The 23,670-nt window shown below is 43.9% G+C and overlaps 1 protein-coding gene across 1 annotated transcript in view; it reads left to right on the top strand.

The window, feature by feature from the left end:
- The first annotated feature begins 2,507 nt into the window (after nucleotides 1-2,507).
- The window catches only part of ATP4A (ATPase H+/K+ transporting subunit alpha), a 45,608-nt gene continuing 24,445 nt past the window's right edge, over nucleotides 2,508-23,670 (top strand). The window contains exons 1-6 of the mRNA XM_061597928.1: nucleotides 2,508-2,547; nucleotides 14,450-14,581; nucleotides 18,950-19,009; nucleotides 20,242-20,445; nucleotides 20,820-20,933; nucleotides 22,374-22,508. Of these exons, the coding sequence (XP_061453912.1) occupies nucleotides 14,462-14,581; nucleotides 18,950-19,009; nucleotides 20,242-20,445; nucleotides 20,820-20,933; nucleotides 22,374-22,508 (633 nt within the window). The 5' untranslated portion in view covers nucleotides 2,508-2,547; nucleotides 14,450-14,461. The remainder of the gene's footprint in view (nucleotides 2,548-14,449; nucleotides 14,582-18,949; nucleotides 19,010-20,241; nucleotides 20,446-20,819; nucleotides 20,934-22,373; nucleotides 22,509-23,670) is intronic.

Below are 23,670 nucleotides of genomic sequence, written 5' to 3'. Positions count from 1 at the left end.
CGCGAAAGGAGACTCTCCTCAGTGGCTAACACACTCCCATTCATGCTGATTGGCTCTGAGGGATGTCTGTTGTTGGGGAAGAAGTTGTCCACAGGAAGGACTGAAGAGTGTGTCGACGATGATGAAGAGCAAGCTAGTGATGGAGGGAGCATGGCTATAAGAGGTGTGGGTGTTACTATTATGAAGGGATCCTGCACTTCTGAATTTGCTACTCCCATACTGTGCCTCACGTTTGTGCTCCTTTCAGTATGTTCAGCAATGGCAGCCTCATTGGCCCATGGACTACTCCCACTGTATCCATTGCTAACTTGACCTTGGCAAAACATCTCATTATTTCATGCAAGTCAAGAACCTCCCTCTCGGTGCTCTTCTTGCTATCGCCTATTCCCATCACTGAGATACAATTTCCAGAGTTCCCTGGGGGAAACAGAATTGATTGTTAAACCACTCAGAATTATAGCTTTGGGGTCTCTCCTAATGGGTCTTTCCTGACAACACTCAGCACACTTACCAAACTACAGTTCCTAGGATTCTTTGGGGAAGCCATGACTGTTTAAAGTGGTATAATGGTGCTTTAAAAGTATAGTGCAGATGGGGCCTATATTGCTTTTAGGGTTAGGCTTGCCGTACGCCATAGTTCACAGAGGTCAATCCTCTCTTTGCAGGACTGTCAGTCGTCTTGTGAAGGGGTCATCGATTTGAAAGGCTCTTCGGTCCAAGTCTGGTTTTAAACATGAAGAACCCTAAGAAGGGAGATTAAAGGTGTTGATGTTGCCAATCAACAGCTAGATGCTGGACTGAGAAGGCACACAGGTCGTCTGGTCACAGTCTTCTGGTGGGTTGCATTGCATTTCTATTTAAATCTAGTAATCTTTCTAAATGTGCATCTATACATAAAAAATGAGCATATGCAATGTTTCTGCAAATTTGTGTCCTCTTTTTTGGCAACACATAAGAGGTCACCTGAATCAGGTTAATTGGCTACAGGGCTTTCCATTGCCATGCATATTAGACAGCTATGGGGACTTGTGACAAATGAATGCAACTTGAATCAAAGTTTCACAGCTTTGCCTTTGAATTGTGTGGATTTATTCGGACTGGCCTTGCCTAGTGATGCAAGCAGTGATTTCCTGAGCACTCTTGATTTGGAGCCTGTTGTCTTGCGAACAATTTGACCACATTCGATATGAGAAAAATCCTTGGGCCACGTTAACTGGAAATAAATTCCAGAAGGAAAGATAACAATGTGACTGATGTATTAACTTGCTAGGCTCAGGTGTGTAGTGGTAAATTATGACGTGCAGGAGAATCAAAAAATGCAAGCAGCTGTGTCGATATCTGTCAGGCTATCCATCTGTTTATCTATCTGTCTATCAATCCACCCATCCATGATACAACACAGTGAGCTTCATGGCAGAGAAGTGATTTGAAAACAGATTCCCAGTGTGGTTTAGTGATTAGCATGCTAGACTAGGATCTGGGAGATCAGGGTTCAAATCCCCACTTGGCCATGAAGCTAACTGGGTGACCTTGGGCCATTCATTATCTCTCAGTCTAGCCCACCTTACAGGATTGTTGTGGGAGTAAAATGGGGAGGGGGAGAATCATGTACACCACCTTGAGCTTGGAGGACAAGTGGGATATACATGGAATAATAAAAAAGCCTGATTTAAATCTATCACATAGGCTGCCTTTTGCTCCATGCTTTATACTCTGTTTAATACAAGGATTGGGAACCTCCAGCCTCCAGGTATTGTTGGACTACAGCTTCCATCATCCCTGGCCATTGTCCATGCTGGCTGGGCTGGCTGGAAGTTGGAGTTCAACAACATCTGGAAGACTACAGCTTCCCCAGACCTGTTTTAATACACACTTGTATTGTTCTAAAATATTTACTTTTACATCTTTTCAATATCCTCTTGGCATCCAATAATTATCCTGATATTATATGTCATGACTCTTCATTCTTTCATGTGGTGCATGATGGCTTCTAATCAGCTGCATTGACTCAAGGATGCATACATACCATACACTGAAAGCACATTGAAAGCACATGGCTTCAACCAAAGAATCCTGGGCAGGGTAGTTTATCAATTCCCATTGCCCTTAATAAACAACAGCTCCCAGGATTCTTTGGGAGGAAGCCATGTGGTTTAAATGCATGGTGTGTACACAGCCGAGGAGTGTATCCATTTCAAGTTTTGCAATCAAATTTGTGTTGGGCTGATATGCTCAAGAACTCCTTCCTCGCACCCTCCCACTCCACCGGCTACTCTCCATATGCTAATGAAATTTGAAATGCAGCTGAACTGGAGTTTCTTATCCAAGCCGTTGGTTACACATTTCACAAGACGTCTGTGTGCCGTGTGCACCTATTATGTACCGTATGTGTAGATGCGATATTTTGCAATTTACAGCTGCGTGGCCTAGTTCCCCAAGGTTGTATACAGCTTTCTGGCAGGGCTCCTAACGCAAGCTTGGAACATGTGACCTGGCTGGAACAGAAAGCAACTGGGAGGGGGCACCCTCAGAGTAACAGCACAGAAGGTGAATTGACGCTTTTGCTTCTTTTTTTCTTTTCTTCCTGAATACAGCTCGTGTTTGTCTACATTAATCCTTCTGCCTCTCTATCTCTCCTTCCTTTTTATAAGGTCACCAGTTGATAAGCGCGGTGGGGGCAGTATTCACCAGAGATTCCTGGCTCCAGCACAGTGTGAAGGTCTGTGGACGTGCCAGAGGCAGATCCGGGCCTAAGGCTGGGGCATTTTAGTGCAAGGTCCTATCAAGGTCCTCATAGAGAAAGGAAGTAATAGGGGAGAAGGGGGGGGAATGCAGCCCACTGAAAGCTACAGGGAAAAGTGGGAAATGATACCTTTTGGCTATTGATGAAAAAACAGATACCACTGGATGGACTATGATGATGTTGTATTGCTGTTAACGTGCTTCCAAAGCATTCTGCTATTACCATTGTTATTATTATTATTTACCTGTCCTTCATGCTGAAGTCCCAGGCCAGGTTACAACTACATCCATAAAAACAATTTAACAAATTATAATCACAAAATTAGGGTGGGTCCTAAAAATACCCATCTCAGGTATCGAAGGCCAGGGTGTTATGGGGGGAGGGGTTGTTTTGTGTATTTTTTATGAATTACCGGTGTTTTTGTGCAAATGTGTCTATGTTAGTTTTGTTAGGGAATCCCCCCCCCAGTCATGTTAGGTTTTTGCGGGTGTTATTCTGCAACATGTAATTACAGCACATTCATGGCAGATTTCAGCAGGAAGCACCAGGATGGACATCCATTGGTAATAAAGCAGTATGTCTACCCCAACATTTTTGCAGGTGCAAAAAGTATTGTGTGTGCATGTTATGGTGACCCTATGAATCAGCAACCTCCAAGAGCATCTGTCATGAACCAACCTGTTCAGATCTTGTAAGCTCAGGTCTGTGGCTTCCTTGATGGAATCAATCCATCTCTTGTTTGGCCTTCCTCTTTTTCTACTCCCTTCTGGTTTTCCCAGCATTATTGTCTTTTCTAGTGAATCATGTCTTCTCATTATGTGTCCAAATATGATAACCTCAGTTTCATCATTTTAGCTTCTAGTGTTAGTTCTGGTTTAATTTGTCTTTTTCACAGTCCATGGTATCCGCAAAACTCTCCTCCAACACCACATTTCAAATGAGTTCATTTTTCTCTTATCCATTTTTTTCACTGTCCAACGTTCACATCCATACATAGAGATCAGGAATACCATGGTTTCAATGATCCTGTCTTTGTTGTTCAGTGACATATCTTTGCATTTGAGGACCTTTTCTAGTTCTCTCATAGCTGCCCTCCCCAGTCCTAGCCTTCTTCTGATTTCTTGACTATTGTATCCATTTGGGTTAAGGACTGTGCTGAGGTATTGCTAATCGTTGACAAGCTCAATGTCCTCATTATCAACTTTGAAGTTACATAAATCTTCTGTTGTCATTACTTTAATCTTCTTGACATTCAGCTGTAGTCCTGCTTTTGTGCTTTCCTCTTTAACTTTCATCAACATTCGTTTCAGATCATTATTGGTTTCTGCTAGCAGTATGGTATCATCTGCATATATTACATGATCGATATTTCTCCCTCCAATTTTCACACCTCCTACATCTTGGTCCAATCCCGCTTTCCGTATGATATGTTCTGCGTATACATTAAACAAATAGGGTGATAAAATACACCCCTGTCTCACCCCCTTCTGATGGGGAACCAGTCAGTTTCTCCATATTCTGTCCTTACAGTAGCCTCTTGTTCAGAATATAGGTTGCACATCAGGACAATCAGATGCTGTGGCACCCCCATTTCTTTTAGAGCATTCCATGGTTTTTCATTATCTACACAATCAAAGGCTTTGCTGTAATCTATAAAGCACAAGGTGATCTCCTTCTGAAATTCCTTGCTCCGTTCCATTATCTAACGTATGTTTGCGATATCTGAAAATAGTGACCATCTCGGAGCACCTGAAGACAGAGATATCTCTGGGCTCTGTAAGCGTCTGCTGTCTCCTGGGAGATCTGATGTGGGAGCAGTGGACTTTGGCTTTCAATTGGAGTGTTTAAGCTGTGCTACCACCTATACTCAATCTGTATATTTGTGAATAAATGCAAATATTACACAGCACCCATGAGTCCCAAACGATCTTCCAAAAAGAACCAAAAGTTAGGTAACTTCTCCATGAACGTCTCACCTTTTGGAGAAGTGGGGTGAGCACAACCACGCCAAGAATAACCTTGAAACCCTCACCACCTGTGCTACTCAGTGTTGATGTCCTGGTTTGCTGTATTCACAGTGGTCTAGGGTGTGTTTGGCGCTACTCACAACTCCTTTTGATTCACATGGACCACATGACGTTACTGGCAAACAGAAGCTATCATACAGTTTTCCCACTGTAAATCCGTACTAACCCAATCCACTGATAATATGAAAAGTTCAGAACAATGCAGCTGCACTCCGCTCCACACGTCTTTGTGGACGGTTTGCTTTGATGGTTTTTAGTGGGCAGGAGAGTTGTCACTTTCAGCTATTCCCCTTTCTCCACCCATGGATTCCATTTTGTTTCTGATGGTTTATCCAGCAACTTCCGACTGCTCTGTCCTCCCCCCTTCACAGTTTGCTGCAGCCCTCTCTTCTTTCCTCCCTTTCTCCCCAAGTAAACTTCCTTCACTCCTTGTAAGTAGCAATGGGAATTGCCATTGGATTTTATTATCCTTCCTCTTATTCTCTTCATTCCTGCTTTCTGACTTTTTTTCCTAAAGATTTTTTTTAAAGTTGTCTCAAAAATATTGATATTGATATCAATATTTTCTCAAAATATCAGTATTGATATTGATATTTTAAGAAAGTATTAATATCGATATTTTATTTAAAATATCGATATTATATTCATTTGTTTTTCCAGTGGGGAAAAATTGATTCAGAAAAAGCAAGGGGCAGTGGAGAAAGCGGGGAGATGACCCCACTTCTTTCCAACCTCCAAACTCAGTAAGTGGTGGGAGCAGGAAGGAGTGGAAATACTGTCCAGGTCAAAAATATTTGCACATGCCCAGTAACTGAGCAACCAGAGGGAGTAAAAATGTAAAATTAGAGGGCGGGGTCACAAGGAAACCATGACACTAATCCTTCCCAGAGGAACACCTACTTGTGTGAACGGAAAACAACAGATTTGAAGCTACCATTGAGCACGGTGTGGACATTGCAAATCTATTACAATGGTAAAAGCAGTGTATTTGCTACAAAGAAATGCTCCCACGTGGATAAGCCCTGAGACAGTGGAGGAGGAAGCTGACAGCCAGGGCCACCCCTGGACCCTTTTGGTTCCTTAAAACACGAACACGTACACACCTCTGTCATTGTCTCGCCCAATAACCACAGACTGAAAATTGGAGAAGCATATTCAGCTCCAGACTCCATGGAAAGTCTGATCTCAAGCTAACAGCATCTTCTCCTTGGTGTGGTTGCGGCTATCACAGCTACTACACAAGAGTCCTTCCCCAAAACTCCTGCTGTCAGAGGCAGGGATGGGAGGAGAAATTTGATTCAGTTCGCATTTAAAGGCAAACCTATCTAATTCACACTTTCCAAAACAATACGCAAACCTGAAAACACAGCCATTTTTGAAATTCACACTACTCTGAATTTTACAGTGCAATTCTCCAGCCAAGTAACGTGTACAAAATTTTATTATTACTATTATTTATATTTATTGCCCTCCATTCACCAATAAGTCCCAGGGCAGGTTACAAAATCTAAAACACAATATTAAAAAGAGTTAAAACACATTTCAAACACAAGAATAAGATGGGTTCTGAAAACACACATCTCAGAAGCCGAAGGCCAGGGTAAAGAGGCGTGTCTTTAGCATTTGCCGAAAACTTCTGTAGGGAAGAAATTCCACAGCGTAAGGGCTGCCACAAAGAAAACCCTCTCCCCTGAATTTCTGAGGGTGGTGGAACTACCAAGAAGGCCCCCTCTGCTAACCTTAACATCTGAGAGGGTCTGTAGGGAAGGAGATGGTCTCTATTTGGGGCCTATGTCATTTAGAGCTTTAAACATTAACATGAGCACCTTGAATTGGACCCAGAAATGAACTGGCAACCAAAAAATGCTTATAATAAAGTGTGCATTAAAGTGCATTAAATTCAGGGAAATTGCTTTGCAAGCATGTGCATATTAGGCAAACGTGCCTACAGAAAAGCGCATGGGAGGAGAATATTGCACTAAAATGTTGGTTCATTTTCATAAGGACGTTCTGAAAAGAAATCGCAAACAGAAATGTGGAGAATTGAACTTGAGTGGGAAAATGAGAAACTGGCAGACAGCGAAATTGACAGGTTGGCATAAATACACATATGCAAATTTGTGTCGTGAGCCTATGTCCCAAGCCTTCTCTTAGGAAGCCTCACTCTTGACAGATTCACCCAAACTGAAATTGGCAGATTTGCACATCCCTAGTCAGAGGCAAAGCACGTGTCGCTGAGGAAGCATAGCATGCTAGATGTTGACTCTGAAACTGCTAGGCTTTCTTTGCCCACTCTTTATGAGGCATCAACACGATGTCATTGTCAAATCATTGTTCTTCCATGTTTCCCCCAAGCTGCTTCTCTTTCTTTTGAGAGCTTACAAAATCCACCTTTTGAGGAAGAAAGAGGACAGCAGCTCAGTCTCCATAGATGTAAAGCACCTTTGCGTTGCACTTCCACAGGAAGCTGCCATACTGAGTCAGGCCATTGATTCATCTAGCTCAGTACAGTCTACGCTGACTGGCAGAGGGCCTCTAGGGTTTTAGGCAGGGAACAGTCCCAGCCCTACCTGGAGATGACGGGGATTGAACTTGGGACCTTCTGTGTGCAAAGCAGATGTTCTTCCAGAACCACAGCCCTTCCACAGCGCTCCCCTAGATCCTTGTATTGCATGGCATCAGCTTTGTCCTTTTATACTCCATGTTCCTTCATCCCCCTCACCTTGAAGGTCTTTGCTTTGAATGCCTGGATGTGTTTGCTCCAGAGGGAGTTGCCAAGGGTGGAAAGGACAGTCCAAGGTGAAGGTTTTTCTCCTAGGTGTTTATTTTCTCCCTTCCAAAGCTGTCACCTCCTGGTGTATGACTTCAAAAAGCACGCAAGAGGGCCTGGCTGGGTGTCGCTTGGAACCACCTCTCATTCCTGGGAGCAGGCGGCACCTGCAGGAATTGATAAAAGGGGGGTGCCCAAGAGGGGTCACTGTTTATCTCCCTGCACTGTGGAGCACCTGCAGTCACTTCGGACACTCGAGACCCACCTGGGTCTATCTTGTTGGCCTCAGAGGGGACCAGGCCCAAAGAAATCAAGATGGGGAAGGCGGTAAGGACCCTTCTGTCTTCATCTAGACACCACAATTTTAAGGAGGTTTGGGGTTTCCAGTTTGGGCCTTTCCATGTACCCTTTCCATTGTGCATTCGTGATTATTTATGTTCATGATGGTGTCGGGGTGGTTATACACAATCCGGCTTTCAATACTTTTGCACCAGCAACGTTCTTGGGGCAGCTACACTGCTTTGTTTGTGATCCGTGCATGTCCCATAACGTCCTGCTGAAATCCTATAACTGTTCATCCCACAAATGCTCTGGTTTGTGGCGGTTTGTTTTCCCCCCCCCCCCGCTTTTGTTGCGCTATAGCACAAGAGTGCCATTCCAGCTGGGAATAATGTGGTAACACTGGGGAAGCTAATAAAGCGGATATTCCAGTATCAACCCACCACTAATGCACTACGATTGTGTCCATGGCATGTCTCAGAATACACCTGCAACCACCACCAGTCTGCAGGAGCCACAGTAGCTAGAACTTGGCTAGCCGATGATGGAGGCAAGCCTTCCCTTGCTGGCCATTGGCAGTGAGAAAAAAAGCAGCATCAACAAACTGCAAGGAAAGCAACAAGAATGGGAATGTCAAACCTTTGCAGAACTGGAAATTTACTGGAGCAAATAAAAATGCCTTGCACATATCTATATGCATCTTTGAGCCAGACTAAGCACTTCTTTAATTGCATAAATGACACAGCACAGAACACACACACACACACACACACAAATCACTCTGGAGGGCCCCTTTGATTGGAATTGTCTCTTTAGAAACAACTTTATCATAACTCCACCAGTTATGAAGACCTGCTGATTTCTTTGGCACCGTTAAATGGCACAGGAGCCAGCCAGAGTTCTTAGGTGTTTGTTTTTTTTCTGGCCAGTTGACAAGCCCAGGAGGGCTATTGTGTTTAATGTTCCCCCTACAAATCACTTTGAAATATTTGATTTGGATCCATAAGGCTGACCGTAGCCCCAAAATATGATCCTATAGAGCCACACAAGGACTCCCAAATTACTTCTGAGTCAGCACCATCTAATCAAGGTTAGTGATGTAAAAACAGTTTTCATTCATGGCATTCAAATATGCGCAAATTGAACATTCCCTGTACAATTTGAATCACGTATGAGTGTGGTTAGCATGGCATAAAGTATAAATGCAGTCTTTAGAAGGGATATTCTAATCAAGCCAATGTGAGTTTAAAGAAAATGGGACTTTCATCTCTGGTGTGAAAATGTCCTTTTAGAAAGTCTTCATCTATGGTAGTTTTTATTTTATTTATTTATTTATCATTTGATTTATATCCCGCCCTTCCTGCCAGCAGGAAGGTTTGAGTCCTCTTTTGTGCTATTTGTGTGCATGTGAAGTGGAATAGAGCCATTTTTAAAACCAATGGACAATCCAGACAATGAAAGTTTTACAGTCACATAATGGACACAAGAAAAGCAACCTATTTCAGTGCCCTGCAGAAAAGCACCATCAATTGCCTTTGTTGCACTCTTTGTGCATTGTTATGAATTTTGTCAGTGTGGGATATGGGTGGAAGCACTGGAGTCAATGTGGGATCACATAGCCTCCACATTCTAGCCAATGTAGATTTCACAGTGAGACTTCACATAGCTGATATCTCATTTGAAAGCCATCAGAGATTAACAGCTAATTCAGGTGTTGGTTTATTTTGTATGTTATTCCTATATATGTGTGTGTGTGTTGCATATTGTGCAAACCCATATACTGTATAAATACACACACAGCCTTGTTTTAGAGTTCTCTGCTGTTCGGACCACATCTGGAATACTGTGTCCAATTTCTGGACACAACAGTTTAAGATCAGTGTTCACAAACTACAGTGTGTCAAGAGTGACCAGGATGGTGAAGAGTCTGGAAACCAACTTCTATGAAGAATGCTTCAAAGAGTTGCCTAGTCTGAAGAAGAGATGTTTAAGGGGTGACATGATAGCTGTCTACAATTATCTGAAGGACTGCCATGTGGAAGATGGGGATGACTTGTTCCTTGTTGCTCCAGGGGTCAAGGATCTAACAATGGATGGGAATAGCAAGGGAGCAGGTTTGGCTGAACATTAGGAGAAACATCCTGCTGGAATGAATTGTACAACAGTGGAACTGGCTGCCTTGAAAAGTGGCAGGATTTCCTTTTCTGAAGGCTGGATGGCCCATCGGTCAGGGATGCACAGTTGCAAGGTTCCTGCACTGAGGATGGGTTGGACTAGATGACCTCTAAGAGCATTCCAGTTACAATTCTCAGTTTCTCAATCTTCTGGGGAATCCTACCCACTCGATTTACGCAGTATGCTTTGCCCTAGACATATATGAGAGAATAACTCCTGCATCTACAGAAAAGTAATGTCTGAACTGCAGGGTTAAACCTATATCCTGGTAATATGGTTCTCAAAGGCCTCCCTTGAATAGGAATGGGGGAGAAATTCTATTCAGCTCACATTGAAAAGTGAACCTATCTAACTTGCACTTTTCAAAACAATATGAGGCAAAACACAGCCATTTTTCAAAATTCACATTTTTCCCATTTTTGCAGTGCAGTTCTCTAGACAAGTAATGTGTATAAAATGTATATATTGGTGAAAATAACATACAAAATGCATTATATTAGGGAAAACTCATACAAAAATGTGTATATTGGGGAAATTCATACTAAAACATTGAAATTCACAAACTAACATGGAAATATGGAGAACGGAATGTAAGGATGGAAAAAGGAGAAACTGAGAGGAACTGAAATTGGCAGATTCACCCATCCCTTCCCTTGGCATCTTGTAGACCTCCCTGTCAGGTTCACTATCTGGTCAGCAGATGCATGTTTCTAGGTGAAGTGAGGATTCTAGTCCATATTGCTTACTGTGACTACATTACCCATATAGTGAATTAACACAGAGAGGATTTGATGTTGCATAAGTTGAATAAATAGTAACTAACAGGAGTAGCAAGGGTGAGAACAACGGGTGTTGATCACAGTGCTCGGTGTAGCTTCACCCATTCTAGGCGAGGAAGTTGAACCAATTGTTGGGTCTTGCATAAAGGTGAAATTTCATTAGTGGGTTTGCTTATTATTTATTTATTTATTTATTTATTTGATTTATATCCCACTCTTCCTGCCAGTAGGAGCCCAAGGCAGCAAACAAATTTGCTTAGCCAACAAACCACAGATTTCACATCCTGAGGCTATCCAGGCAGTGACTTCATAGCAGAGCATAGAGCAGGGTAGAACCAGGAATCCAACTATTTAAGCAGAATTCAGAGAATCTCCGCTTTCAGGGTGGGTTGTTGTTTTTTTTGTTATGTTTCTAAACCTCATAGTTCAAGAGAAAAAATCTAGGGAGACATCTTGACATTTTTGGCTTTAAAAAAATCATATCTGAAATTGTCCTATGAATTAAATGGGAGTATCAAGCACATTCTACCACCGAAATCAAAAGGGCTTAAAAATTAGGGCTGTGCTCTGGTGAATTACAGATCCTGACTGAAATTGACCCAAATCAGGTTGACCCAGGATTCAGCCAGAGCAGGTTGAAGCAGTCCCAGATTGCCCCAGGTCAGATCAGGTCCACCCAGAGCGATACAGCATTGTCAAAAGGGGGCAGTCAGGCATCGAGGATTATATGAATGACTTGGCTGTTTCTTCTTGGTCTTCATTTACTTTCTACAACCAAATGGAACACTCCCCCAAATGTGCATCCTTCACACATGCACCATGACTCAACAGTTAATTACTACGGTTGCCTCCAAACTGTCACTATTTTGTTAGAGGGATTCAAGCCTATGCCAGACATTTAGGTTTGTCCAACTGAAATGGGGATTAAATCACTCTGTTGCCCTGGCGCAACAAATCCACTTTTTAAAAGAAAAAAATTGACTTTTTTCTGTTTTGAAAGTGATAAGGAAATGCACTGGAAAGTGTGAGATGAACTAATTAATAACAGCAAGACGTATAACCACTGTGCAAGCAGTGATGGTTGGTGGCTCCATGCCAGTAGGGCGGTGGAAAGCATAGCATTTCAGAAAGAAAAGAACCAATAAGAATACCATTAAAAATTGTACAGCATTTAGCACAGTTCATTGCAACTGCTGCGACAAGCAGAAAAATCAGCAATGTTGAAGTGGTCCATAGGGTAAAAAGTTTGGGAACCACTGGATTAGACAATGCTGGCTATGTAATGAGCCTTCATTTTCATTTGTTTGTGGGGTAGTTGGTTGCCATTGCACCAAAGCAAGTGGTATCCCACACTTTCCTGTGCGTTTTCCTGTCATGCCACTCATCATAAAAAGTCTGATCTCTTGGAGAGGTGGGTTTGCACAACTTTAATTGTGCAATCTGAATTTGCTGGTATGTAATTGAATCCCACCCAAAAATAGTGACTGTGTGGAAGCAGCCTGAGTCAATTTAATCAGTGAGATTGATTGATGAAAAGCATTTTGTTTTACTCAAAACATGACCCTGATGAGTCACATTTCTCTCTCTCTTTTGTTCATTATTAAAAGTGCTTATAAAAACAGCAGATGGCAAGCAACATCTTAAGAAGAGGCATTACCTCCTGTGTGGAACACAAAGGGGAAGATGCCTCTTCTAGGATGACTCCTGATGTGACACAGATGTGAATCATCTAAAAAAGTGTTGGATCCAGACTAATAGCACAATCCTAACCATGTCTGCTCAGAAGTAAGTCCTTTTGAATTCACTGGGACTTACTCCTTGGTAAGTAGGTTTAGGATTACAGTCTGTTAGTTGAACTCAGTTTCCACTGAAGTCAATGGTGTTCAGGGCCGGCTCAGCCATCAGGCAGAGTGAAGCAGCTGCCTTAGGAGGCAGATGACAGGAGGCAGGGAGTGGCAGGGAGAGTTGGAGGGCAGAACTGTTGTATGCAATCTGCCTTACACCTCCTAAGCTAGCCTCAGGTGCAGTGGAGAAAGATGTTTCATTGCCACTGTTGAAATAAGATTCAACTGTCGGTCTACTTGGCTTTTGAACATAGAATGGGAAGGGGAGCTATCATGACCTTTGCCTCAGGCAGCAAAACCATGAAAGTGGGTGCCTCTGAGCATGTACAGAGACTCAATCCTGACAAGACTGAGATGCTGTTGGTGGATGGTTTCTCTGATCGGATGGTGGATATATACCCGGTCCTGGATGGGGTTACACTCCCCCTAAAGGAACAGGTGCGTAGTCTGGGAGTCATCTTAGACTCTTCCCTCACACTTGAGGCTCATGTAGCCTCGGTGGCCTGGAATGTGTTCTACCAACTTCGGTTGGTAGCCCAGCTACGTCCCTATCTGAGTAAGGAGGACCTCACATCAGTGGTACATGCTATGGTAACCTCGCGTCTGGACTACTGCAATGCGCTTTACGTAGGGCTACCTTTGAAGACGATTCGGAAGCTACAGCTAGTGCAAAATGCGGCGGCCAGACTGCTAACAAGAACTAAGCGGTCTGAGCATATAACACCTGTGCTAGCCCATTTGCACTGGCTTCCAATATGCTTCCGGGCCAGATTCAAAGTGTTGGTACTTACCTATAAAGCCTTATACGGCGCGGGACCACGATATCTGTCGGAACGCCTCTCCTGATATGAACCGGCCCGTACACTACGGTTTAGTACAAAGGCCCTCCTCTGGGTTCCGACTCATAGGGAAGCCCGGAGAGTGGTGACAAGATCTAAGGCCTTCTCAGTGGTGGCCCCCGAACTATGGAATGGTCTTCCCGAGGAGGTGCGCCTGGCGCCAACACTATCATCTTTTCGGTGCCAGGTTAAAACCTTTCTCTTCTCTGAGGCATTTTAATTCCTGTTAATTCTAAATTATTATATTTTGATTTTAGACTGTACAGTTTTTTGTACAATTTTGTATTGTGATATACTGTATTGTGTTATTTTTATTGTATTTTTAATGTTCACCGCCCAGAGAGCTGTTGCTAGTCGGGCGGTATATAAGCTTAATAAAATAAATAAATAAAAATAAATACAAAGTGCTTCCTTCCAATTAATGAATGGCACTGCCTCTGAGCATGTACAAAGCACTTCTCCCCAACTGATGAATTACAGTGCCTGTAAACACATACACATCACTTTACCCTGCAACCAATGAAAGTCAGTGACTCTGAGCGTGTATGAAGTGCTTCCCCACAATTAATGAACAGCAGTGCTTCTGAGCATGTGCAAAGGACTTTACCCTGCAACTAATGAAAGTCAGTGACTCTGAGTGTGTATGAAGTGCTTCCCCCCATTAATGAATGGCAGTGCCTCTGAGCATGTACAAAGCACTTCTCCCCATCAATGAATGACAGTGCTTCTGAACCTGTACAAAGTGCTCCCCAATTAATGAACAGCAGTGCCTCTGACCATGGACAAAGCATCTTACCCTGCAACTAATGAAAGTCAGTGACTGAGCGTGTATGAAGTGCTTCCCCATGAATAATGAATGGCAGTGCTTCTGAGCATGTACAAAGCGCCTTTCGCTGCAACTAAAGCTTTAGTTAAATCAGAGTGATGAGTCAGTTCATGCTCGCAACTCTCTTTTTTCTCTCCCTCCCTCTGCCCCCATGCCCTTGGCTTCAGGACAAGTATGAGATGTATTCGGTGGAAATGGAGAAACACTCTGGTGGGGATATGGATGTGAAGATCAAGAAGAAGAACAAAGGGGAGAAAAAGAAAGAGAAGCTGGAGAGTATGAAGAAAGAGATGGACGTGGTAAGTCAGAGGGGCTTTGGATGTTGCCCAAGGGACTTTCATTCCTCGAGACAGAGAGGCAACTGAGGAAAGCCCCTTGATTTTGACCACACATCCACCACATTTATTTGTCTCATGGATCATTCTCATTTATTGTTGAGTTTCAGTGTTATCCATTCTCTGGGAAGCTGATCTTGTGTCATGGCAAGGGATCCATGTTTAATAATAATAATAATAATATTTAATTTGTTTGTCGCCTATCTGGCAAATAGCCACTCTAGGCGACGTACATTAAAATGAGATAAAATACAAAAATTTCAAATGCAATCACATAATAACAATAAATAAAATATTGGACAGTCATCGATACATATAAAAACAGTTATATTAGCAGCATACGACAGATGACAAATCATGGAGATTTACCCGTCCCAAGGACCTCATAGGCCTGTTGGAATAACCACGTCTTCAGGGCCTTGCGGAATACGTCTAGGGAAGGGGCATGTCGGAGATCACATGGGAGGGAGTTCCAGAGAGTGGGGGCCACCACAGAAAAGGCTCTCTCCCTAGTACCCACCAACCTAACTGTTTTGGTTGACGGGATTGAGAGAAAGCCTTGTGTGGCTGATCTAGTTGGGCGGCATAGTTGGTGGCGGTGGAGGCGCTCTTTCAGGTAAGCAGGGCCGAAACCGTTTAGGGTTTTAAAGGTTAATACCAACACCTTGAATCGGGCTCAGAAGACAACCGGCAGCCAGTGTAGATCAAGTAATACTGGCATGATGTGGTCCCGGCGGCGGCTGTTGGTAAGTAAGCGCGCCGCTGCATTCTGTATAAGATGTAATTTCCGGGTCGTTTTCAAGGGTAACCCCACGTAAAGCGCATTACAGTAGTCTAATCGAGAGGTGACCAGGGCATGTACCACGAGCGAGAGCTGTTGAACAGGGAGGTAGGGTTGCAGCTTACGTATAAGATATAATTGATACCAAGCTGCCCGGCTCACAGCCGAAATCTGAGCCTCCATGGACAGCCTGGAATCAAGAACAACTCCGAGGCTGCGGACCTGGTCCTGTAGGGGCAACTTCACCCCATCAAACACCAGGTCAACATCTCCTAACCCTCCCTTGTCTCCCACAAGTAGTACCTCGGTCTTATCAGGGTTCAACTTCAACCTGTTCCTGCCCATCCATCCACTCACGGATCCCAGGCACTTGGACATGGTCTCCATAGCCCTCTCCGGTGAAGATTTAAATGAGAGATAGAGCTGAGTGTCATCCGCATATTGGTGACACTGCAGCCCAAATCTCCTGATGATCTCTCCCAACGGCTTTACATAGATGTTAAATAGCATGGGAGAGAGGATAGAGCCCTGTGGCACACCACAATTGAGAGGCCAAGGGTCTGAAACCTCCTCACCCAATGCTACCTGTTGGCGCCTATCAGAGAGAAAGGAGTGGAACCACTGTAAGACCGTGCCTCCCAATCCCAAACTCTCCAGGCGATCTAAAAGGATACTGTGGTCTACGGTATCAAAAGCCGCTGAGAGATCCAGGAGGACAAGGAAGGTGAATTCTCCCCTATCCAATGCCCTCCTCATATTTATTTATTTATTTAGTTGCATTTCTAAACCGCCCTATAGCTAACAGCTCCCAGGGCGGTGTACAACAAGATAAAATCACAATATTTAAAATACAAGCAGGTGAGTATTGCGCCATACAATTATAAACATATTTAAAACAGAAATAAAATAAAAATAAAATTAAATTAAAATTAAAATAAGCTTAAAATGCCTGGGCGAAGAGGTGGGTTTTTACCTGGCGCCGAAAAGATGACAGAGAAGGCGCCAGACGTATCTCATCTGGGAGGGCATTCCATAATTCGGGGGCCGCCACCGAAAAGGCCCTAGATCTAGTTACTGTTCTCCGGGCCTCTCTATAAGTTGGGACCCAGAGAAGGGCCTTGGAAGTCGAGCGGAGTGAACGGGTATCATCAACCAGAGCGACTAAGGCTGTTTCAGTTCCATGTCCAGTCCTGAAACCCGATTGGTATGGATCAAGATAATCCGTTTCATCCAAGTGTGTCTGCAACTGATTTGCCACCACTCTCTCAATGACCTTGCCCAATCTCTGTTTAAATCTCTGCTCAGCCCCCAGGGTCACTGGGTGACCTTGACAGGGCTGGCTCCTGGTTTAAGGGGGGCTTTGTTGGGATGCTGTCTAGAGGACCCTTTTCTGCACTGGTGGGCCCCAGCAGGCTCATGTGATAGCAGAGGGGCAGCTGCCACCTGAGATCCCCTTTTCTAAAAAAAACTACATACCAGGGACTGAACCTGAGACCATCTGCATGGGGGCATGAACAGATATAGCTGCCCATATATGCAAGTGGGATCTGCAACAAAGTGTTGCAGACCGCTCCTGTTCCCTGTTTCAGTAGGCCAGCCATGCCCCCATCTACAGCACTCCATCCCATCCCCAACTCATCCCCTGGCAACTGTTAGTCAGCATTCCATGACCATGGAGCATGCTCAGTCCTCATCTGGCTATTTTAGGGGTTCTCCCTCCTCCATTAGAGATTTCCCCTGAAATCTTTTTTGTTCTGCAAACATTGGGGTTTCCCAAAACCTGCTAAAAGTGTTGGCCAGACATGATTCCTGTTGGTTGCGATGTTTCATTTGGGCTCATCCAAAGGTTAGTTGGAGGGGGGTTAAAAATCTCCAGTTCCTTTTTCATAAATGTAGCCTGGGATAGTCATATATTAATACACATTCCACAAAAACAGTGTTTTTAACTGGAGTGATTGCACGTGTGTCCGGAAGGGAACAGTTTCCCAATCGTAGAACTACAGTATGGGGTAGCCCAGAATTTGTTTTGGGGCGGCAAAGGCATTTCTTATTGAGGCTTCCTCTCATGCAGCTCTGTTTCAAACTTTCAAATAAAGAACTGGAAACCAGACATAAGGAAGGAGCTGGGAAGAACTAACCAACCACCTGCAGGGTTGTTCTGCATATCAAAGTAAACGAAAGTCGAGAGTTCAGCTTTTAATTGTACCCCTCCAAAAAAATTGACCAGTGGTGGCTGACACTCATTGGGACTGGTAGGGCGGAAGGCAGGGAGCCCAAGAGTAGCTGGAGCCACAGCCAATGACAGGCAGAGCCAACTCGTTCTAGTTTTGTCCCATCCTCCATCCTGCTGAATCCTACAAGGGGCAACGCTTAGACTAAAGAGGAGGAAAACGACAGCCAGGGCCATCCCCTGGACTGGATGTGAGTGAGAAGGCCGGCTGAGGGCAGACTGTGGTAGGGCAGTGCCTCATTTGCCCTGATGAAGCAGGCTCCAGGGAAATTGGCATGATATGCATTTTCATAATTAAACTTCTAAACATCCCTTTTTGACCCCAGTAAAAGGGTTTGGGGGAGTCTCATTTCCATGGATTTCCAGTTCATTAGTCTTGGTGCTATTGTGTGCAGCAAATTAAATTATATTAACATTAAAGAGTGAACAGAAGTGAGGAGTGGGGGCAGTTCTGTCTGCTCAGCTCCTCCCTCCTTCACTCATCAAATCAAATGACTCTTGGAATTCAACAGAGGCCTTGGAACCCGACACTGATTTCCTTCACCCTTTCCCTCGTACACTGGACAGGTTGCTCATTTATTGTGCTGTGGTTACTGCTGCTGCTGCTGCTGTTCAGGCATCTGGGTGGTTTACCTGATCAAACTTTTGTCTGATGCCTTTTCTCACTATATTCTATTTTTGTAAGCCCACATGCCGTCACGCCATCGTGACATCGATCACAGGGTGACGGCAGGGTCAGGGCGATCTGGTGATCTACCACACCCTAGACCAGAGGGCAGGTGAGAGAACAGTGGTGGCCATGGCGGCAGCAGCAGTGCAGAGCAGGGTGGCAGGTTTGGCAGCCTGTGGGGGCAGGGGGGTCTTCTCTGGCCTGTGGGGGCAGTGGGAGTTTCAGAGGCCTGTGGGGCAGGGGGAGGTTTAGAGGCCTCCACTGGTGGGCCTCAGAGGCTGTGGCCTGGGCTTACTTCTGAGTGGGCATGCAAAGGATTGCACTGTCAGGCTTTGTTCCTTTTCCTGTGTTATACAGTTCAGTGAGATGAAAGGCTGTGTGGTAAGCAGTGGAGGCTTGTGGCTCCATATTAGTGGGGCAGTGGAATCCACTCCAGGTTTCCCCAGGAGCTTTCCAAGGTGCTGAAGTAGATTTTGGGAATAGATTTCAGCACCTTAGAGAGTTTCTAGAAAAACTGGAGAGGATTCCACTGCCCTACTGACATGGAGCCACCAGCCTCCACTGATGGTAAGGAGCCATCCTCAAAGGAAGAGGGGCTATGCTTTGTCTCAAACCACTCTCTCTTCATCATGGGCCTGTTTTCCCTTTTAGGATGATCACCAATTGTCCATAGAAGACCTGGAGTTCAAGTATCAGACCAGCGTCTCCAAGGTGATACCCTCAGATTTAAAGAGGGGATATGTAACAGCTTGAGAGTGATGGAGTATTGTCAAGGCTTAGAACTCTTCTTCCTGACCTGAATGTTTGAATGCCATCTAGAGTTCAAACAAAATATTACAGTGATTTTAAAAAATTAAATTTGCAAACATTTTCATATTCAAAGAGATATCTCTTTTAAAAAATTGATGAATTTTAAGGCAATCATGTTAACTTTCCACTTACCAAATGTGATACTTTTACACTGTTGGATTTTTTCCTCTTAAATCCCAAAATCCAATCATTGCCATAGTTGGGAATGTTGCAGGAGGGAGACACTGAACAAGAATATTTATTTGGATTTTTGCATGCCAAATTCAAGTTGGAAAAAAAATGCTTGAGAGTCCCTCATCTCACTCCACAGTTAATTTCAGCTCTTGCGCCAGCCTGGATGCTGCATTATTCTTACCTGGGAGGTATAGGGTACAGCATTATAATGCAGAATACATTTTAAAATAAGGCTTTTTTTCTTATTTAAGGATTCTGAAAAGGCAATTCATGGCATATAAAATCAACTAAAATTGAGTGAAACATTTCTTCCCTCTCCCCAGAATTAGCATCAGTTGGGGGAAAAATTGTAAACCTGCTTAGACTCAGCCAGCATTGCCAATGGTCAGGAAAGATGGGAGTTGTGGTCCAACAACATCTGGAGGCACACTGGTTGGGAAAGGCTGCTCTAGAGAATCACCACAAAGTCAGTAACCTACTATACTTGTTAAGTAAGAAGCAGTAAACTATTCAACTAACTTTATTTCCTAGAGAATTCAAGCGTTGTTTTCTCTTTTGGCCAAAAGCCCTTGTGGCAATCCTTGAGCTACTGCCAGAACTTTAAAAATACCATTAATTAAAATTTTGAAACCAATTTTTTGCCATTTCTAGATTTGATCTGAAGATACAAATTTTCAACCATTCATTTTTTAAAAATGAAAATTTGAAGAAGCCTTTCCCCACCACCACAGGCATTCATTTCAATTCTAATTTGGGAAATGCAGTCTCAGGGATCAAAGAACAAAAACAGCAAATGGGTTGTGTGGGAGGTGGGAGGCAGCCTATCTGGACCAAGATAATTGGGAGTTTCAAAGCAGAGCACAATCTAGGCACTCAGACTTCCTACTCCCACCCCAGCCCCATATCACAAGCTGAGAAGTCTTTCTAATTGCTCTGCCTCCTCTTCTCTCTACTTCCAGGGACTAACCAGCACTGTAGCAGGAGAGATCCTTCTTCGTGATGGCCCCAATGAGCTGAAGCCCCCCAAGGGCACTCCTGAGTATGTGAAGTTTGCCCGACAGCTGGCTGGAGGGCTGCAGTGTCTCATGTGGGTGGCAGCTGCCATCTGCCTCATTGCCTTTGGCATCCAGTGTGGGCAAGGTGATCTCACCAGTGCGGACAACGTAAGTGCCTAAAGCAGGGCTGGGGGACCTGTATGCCCTCCAGACATTGCTGGACCACATCTCCATCATCCTTTACCTTTGGCCAAGCTGGATGGGGCTGATGGGAGCTGGAGGCCAACAACATCTGGAAGACCACAGGTCCCCTCTGCATCCCTGACATAAAGGATGCTATGAGAAGGGGAAAGTGGCAAGAGATCAAATTTGGGAGGTAAGGCTGTCAGGTTCCTGCTCCCCAGTAGTGCAAGGTTATTGTGGTGGTCCACTAAATGAAGTATTTGCAAATGGAAACTGAAGAAGTAGCAGCTGGTGGTATAACAAAGCACTATAGAAGAATGACAATGTGACAATTGCTTCCTTTTCCTCCCATCATGTAGCTGTACTTGGCTATTGCTCTCATTGCCGTGGTGGTTGTGACCGGCTGCTTCGGCTACTATCAGGAATTCAAAAGCACCAACATAATTGCGAGTTTCAAAAATCTAGTGCCGCAGGTAAGTAAAAGATCCTGGGTGCTCCTATCTGCAAATGTGCCTGAGAGTAGTAAAGGATTAGACCAGATAAACACACACAAACACACAAATAAACCAGGCTCCTATATGTTGTAAGGGTAAACTAGATATTACGCATAGATGCATTATCATTTTCTCCTGGTTCTTGGTTATAGAGTTTCAATAAAAACTAGCCATGGGGAACTAACATCAGGAGTAGGGGAATGTGAGAAGGAGCATTTAGTCTTTTCTATACCAGCTGCAAAACAAGCCACTCCTGCACTATACATTTAAAGCACTATGATTTAACAGTCATGGCTTCCCCCAAAGAATCCTGGGAACTGTAGTTTGTTAAGGGTGCTGAAAGTAGTTAAAAGAGACCCCAATTCCCCACATAGAGCTACAGTTCCCAGAGTGGTTTAAGAATCAATCCTTCTTCCCAGGCAACTCTGGAAACTGAAGCTTGGTGAGGGGAATATAGATACCTTCTCATTGCCAGTAAAGAGTGTATATTTATAACCTCTGCACAAGCTTTGTGCAAGCAAATCAGGATGAATTCTAAATAAACAGGTTGCCTGGAGTAGGGATGGGGACGAAATTCAATTCAGTTTGCATTTAAGGCACACTTTCCAAAACAACCTGAGAACGGAAACACAGCCATCCTTCAAAATTTGCATGTATCCACATTTTGCAATGCAGCTCTCCAACCAACCAACATTTACAAAATTACATATATTAGGGGAAAATGTGAATAAAAATGAATATATTCATGAAACTTACATACAAAAATGCACTATATTAGGAGAAACTGCTTGCAAATATGTGTCTGTTAGTGAAAACTGCAGACACAATGTGTATTAGGAAAAATTCATACTAAAATGTTGAAGAATTTTCATGAAGATTTTGTAAAACAATATTTGCAACCTCCTGCAGAAACGTGGAGAACTGAATTTAAGATTGCAAAAATGTGAGAACCAAAACTGACAGATCCTTCCATCATCCCTAGTCCAGAGAAACTCTTGGTCTATATGGATGCAGACATTCACTCAGAAAGCCAGATCGCAAGTTCTTCAGGGCTCCAGAAGGCTACAACAGAACCTTAAACTTGGCCTGGTAGCTAATTAAGGTGCTGGACTACGACCTGGGAGACCAGGGTTCGAATCCCCACTCAGCCATGAAGCTCACTGGGTGACCTTGGGCCAGTCACTGCCTCTCAGCCTCATGAAAACCCTATTCATAGGGACGCCATAAGTCGGAATCAACTTGAAGGCAGTACAAGGCTGCTCTTTCAGCAGAGGTGTCACATGATCACAGAAGGCTGCTCCTGTTAACAGCCCCATATAGAGTGCATTACAATGGCCCCCTCATGAGGGTTACCGATGCATGGATTTATTTATAGATTTCCAAGTTTTAATTCCTGACTCTTGCTTCTCCCAACCACAGCAAGCCACAGTGATTCGAGATAGGGACAAGTTCCAGATCAATGCCAATCAGTTGGTGGTGGGTGACCTGGTGGAGGTCAAAGGAGGAGACAGAGTCCCAGCGGACATCAGGATTATTACGTCTCAAGGGTGCAAGGTACACAAGACCTATACAGAAAGGAAGAAAACGCTTAACAAATATTGCCTGCTTGCTGCTTAAGAAAGCATGCTTCTGCTGCCCTCTGCTGGATAAAGCTATAGAGTCTGGTTTGTCTGCTGGGGTGGGATTAAATATATTAATGGAAGATAAGGCTATCAATGACTACTATTCATTATGGCCATGCACTACCTCCAGGATCAGCAGCAGTATCCCTGTGAATACCAGTTGCTAGAAACCACAGTAGGAGAGCGATATTGCATGTATGTCCTGTTTGTGGGCTTCCCAGAGGCATCTGGCTGACCACTGGGAGAACAGAATGCCGGACAAACTGGGCCTTTGGTCTGATCCAGCAGGGCTCTTCTTGAAGGATTCATTGAGAAAGGAACTGATACATTATTTGATCACATTGTGCATTACAATCCGACAGGCATTTCTTGTATTCAATTGCAGCCCAGAAGCAGAGTGCTTCACCCTTCCCCCACCACCCACTTTTGCCTGAGCAAATCACTCCCCATCAGCTGATTTTCACCCAGCCAGGGATCCAGACTCATATCTCTATTATAAACACAGTCCTGGAATGCCAACTTGGGGGGGGGATTAAGGTTCAGGAAGAAAAGCAATGGCTGCCCATCATTTCTTCTCTGCAAATTGCCCTCTTCTGTGCCATTATGCACTATGCAAAGAAGTTTCTGTTACCCCTCCTGTTGCTTGTGGGCGTCTGGTTGGCCACTGTGGGAAACTGGATGCTGTTCAACTACATAGGCTGTGGTCTAATTCAGCAGGTATAAGTTTATCTTCTTTTTGCACCGTGGCCATGAAACATGCACTTTCAGCCTAAATACTATTTGTTATCAGATTCGACACAGACAGACAGGCAGACAGGCAGGCAGGCAGGCAGACAGACAGACAGACAGACAGACAGACAGACAGACAGACAGACAGACAGACAGACAGACAGACAGACAGACAGACAGACAGACAGACAGACAGACAGACAGATAGATAGATAGATAGATAGATAGATAGATAGATAGATAGATAGATAGATAGATAGATAGATAGATAGATATAGAGTTTTATGTCTCTATTTTATGCTGGCAATTAACAATAGCAATAAAGATTTGATTTGATTAGATATGATAGTAAGTGCTATAATTTG

Source organism: Rhineura floridana, chromosome 15 (genome assembly GCF_030035675.1).
Source record: "Rhineura floridana isolate rRhiFlo1 chromosome 15, rRhiFlo1.hap2, whole genome shotgun sequence".
Classification (NCBI taxonomy): Eukaryota; Metazoa; Chordata; class Lepidosauria; order Squamata; family Rhineuridae; genus Rhineura; species Rhineura floridana.
The sequence above is the reverse complement of the archived record's forward strand: the minus strand, read 5'-3'. Positions and strand labels throughout refer to the sequence as shown.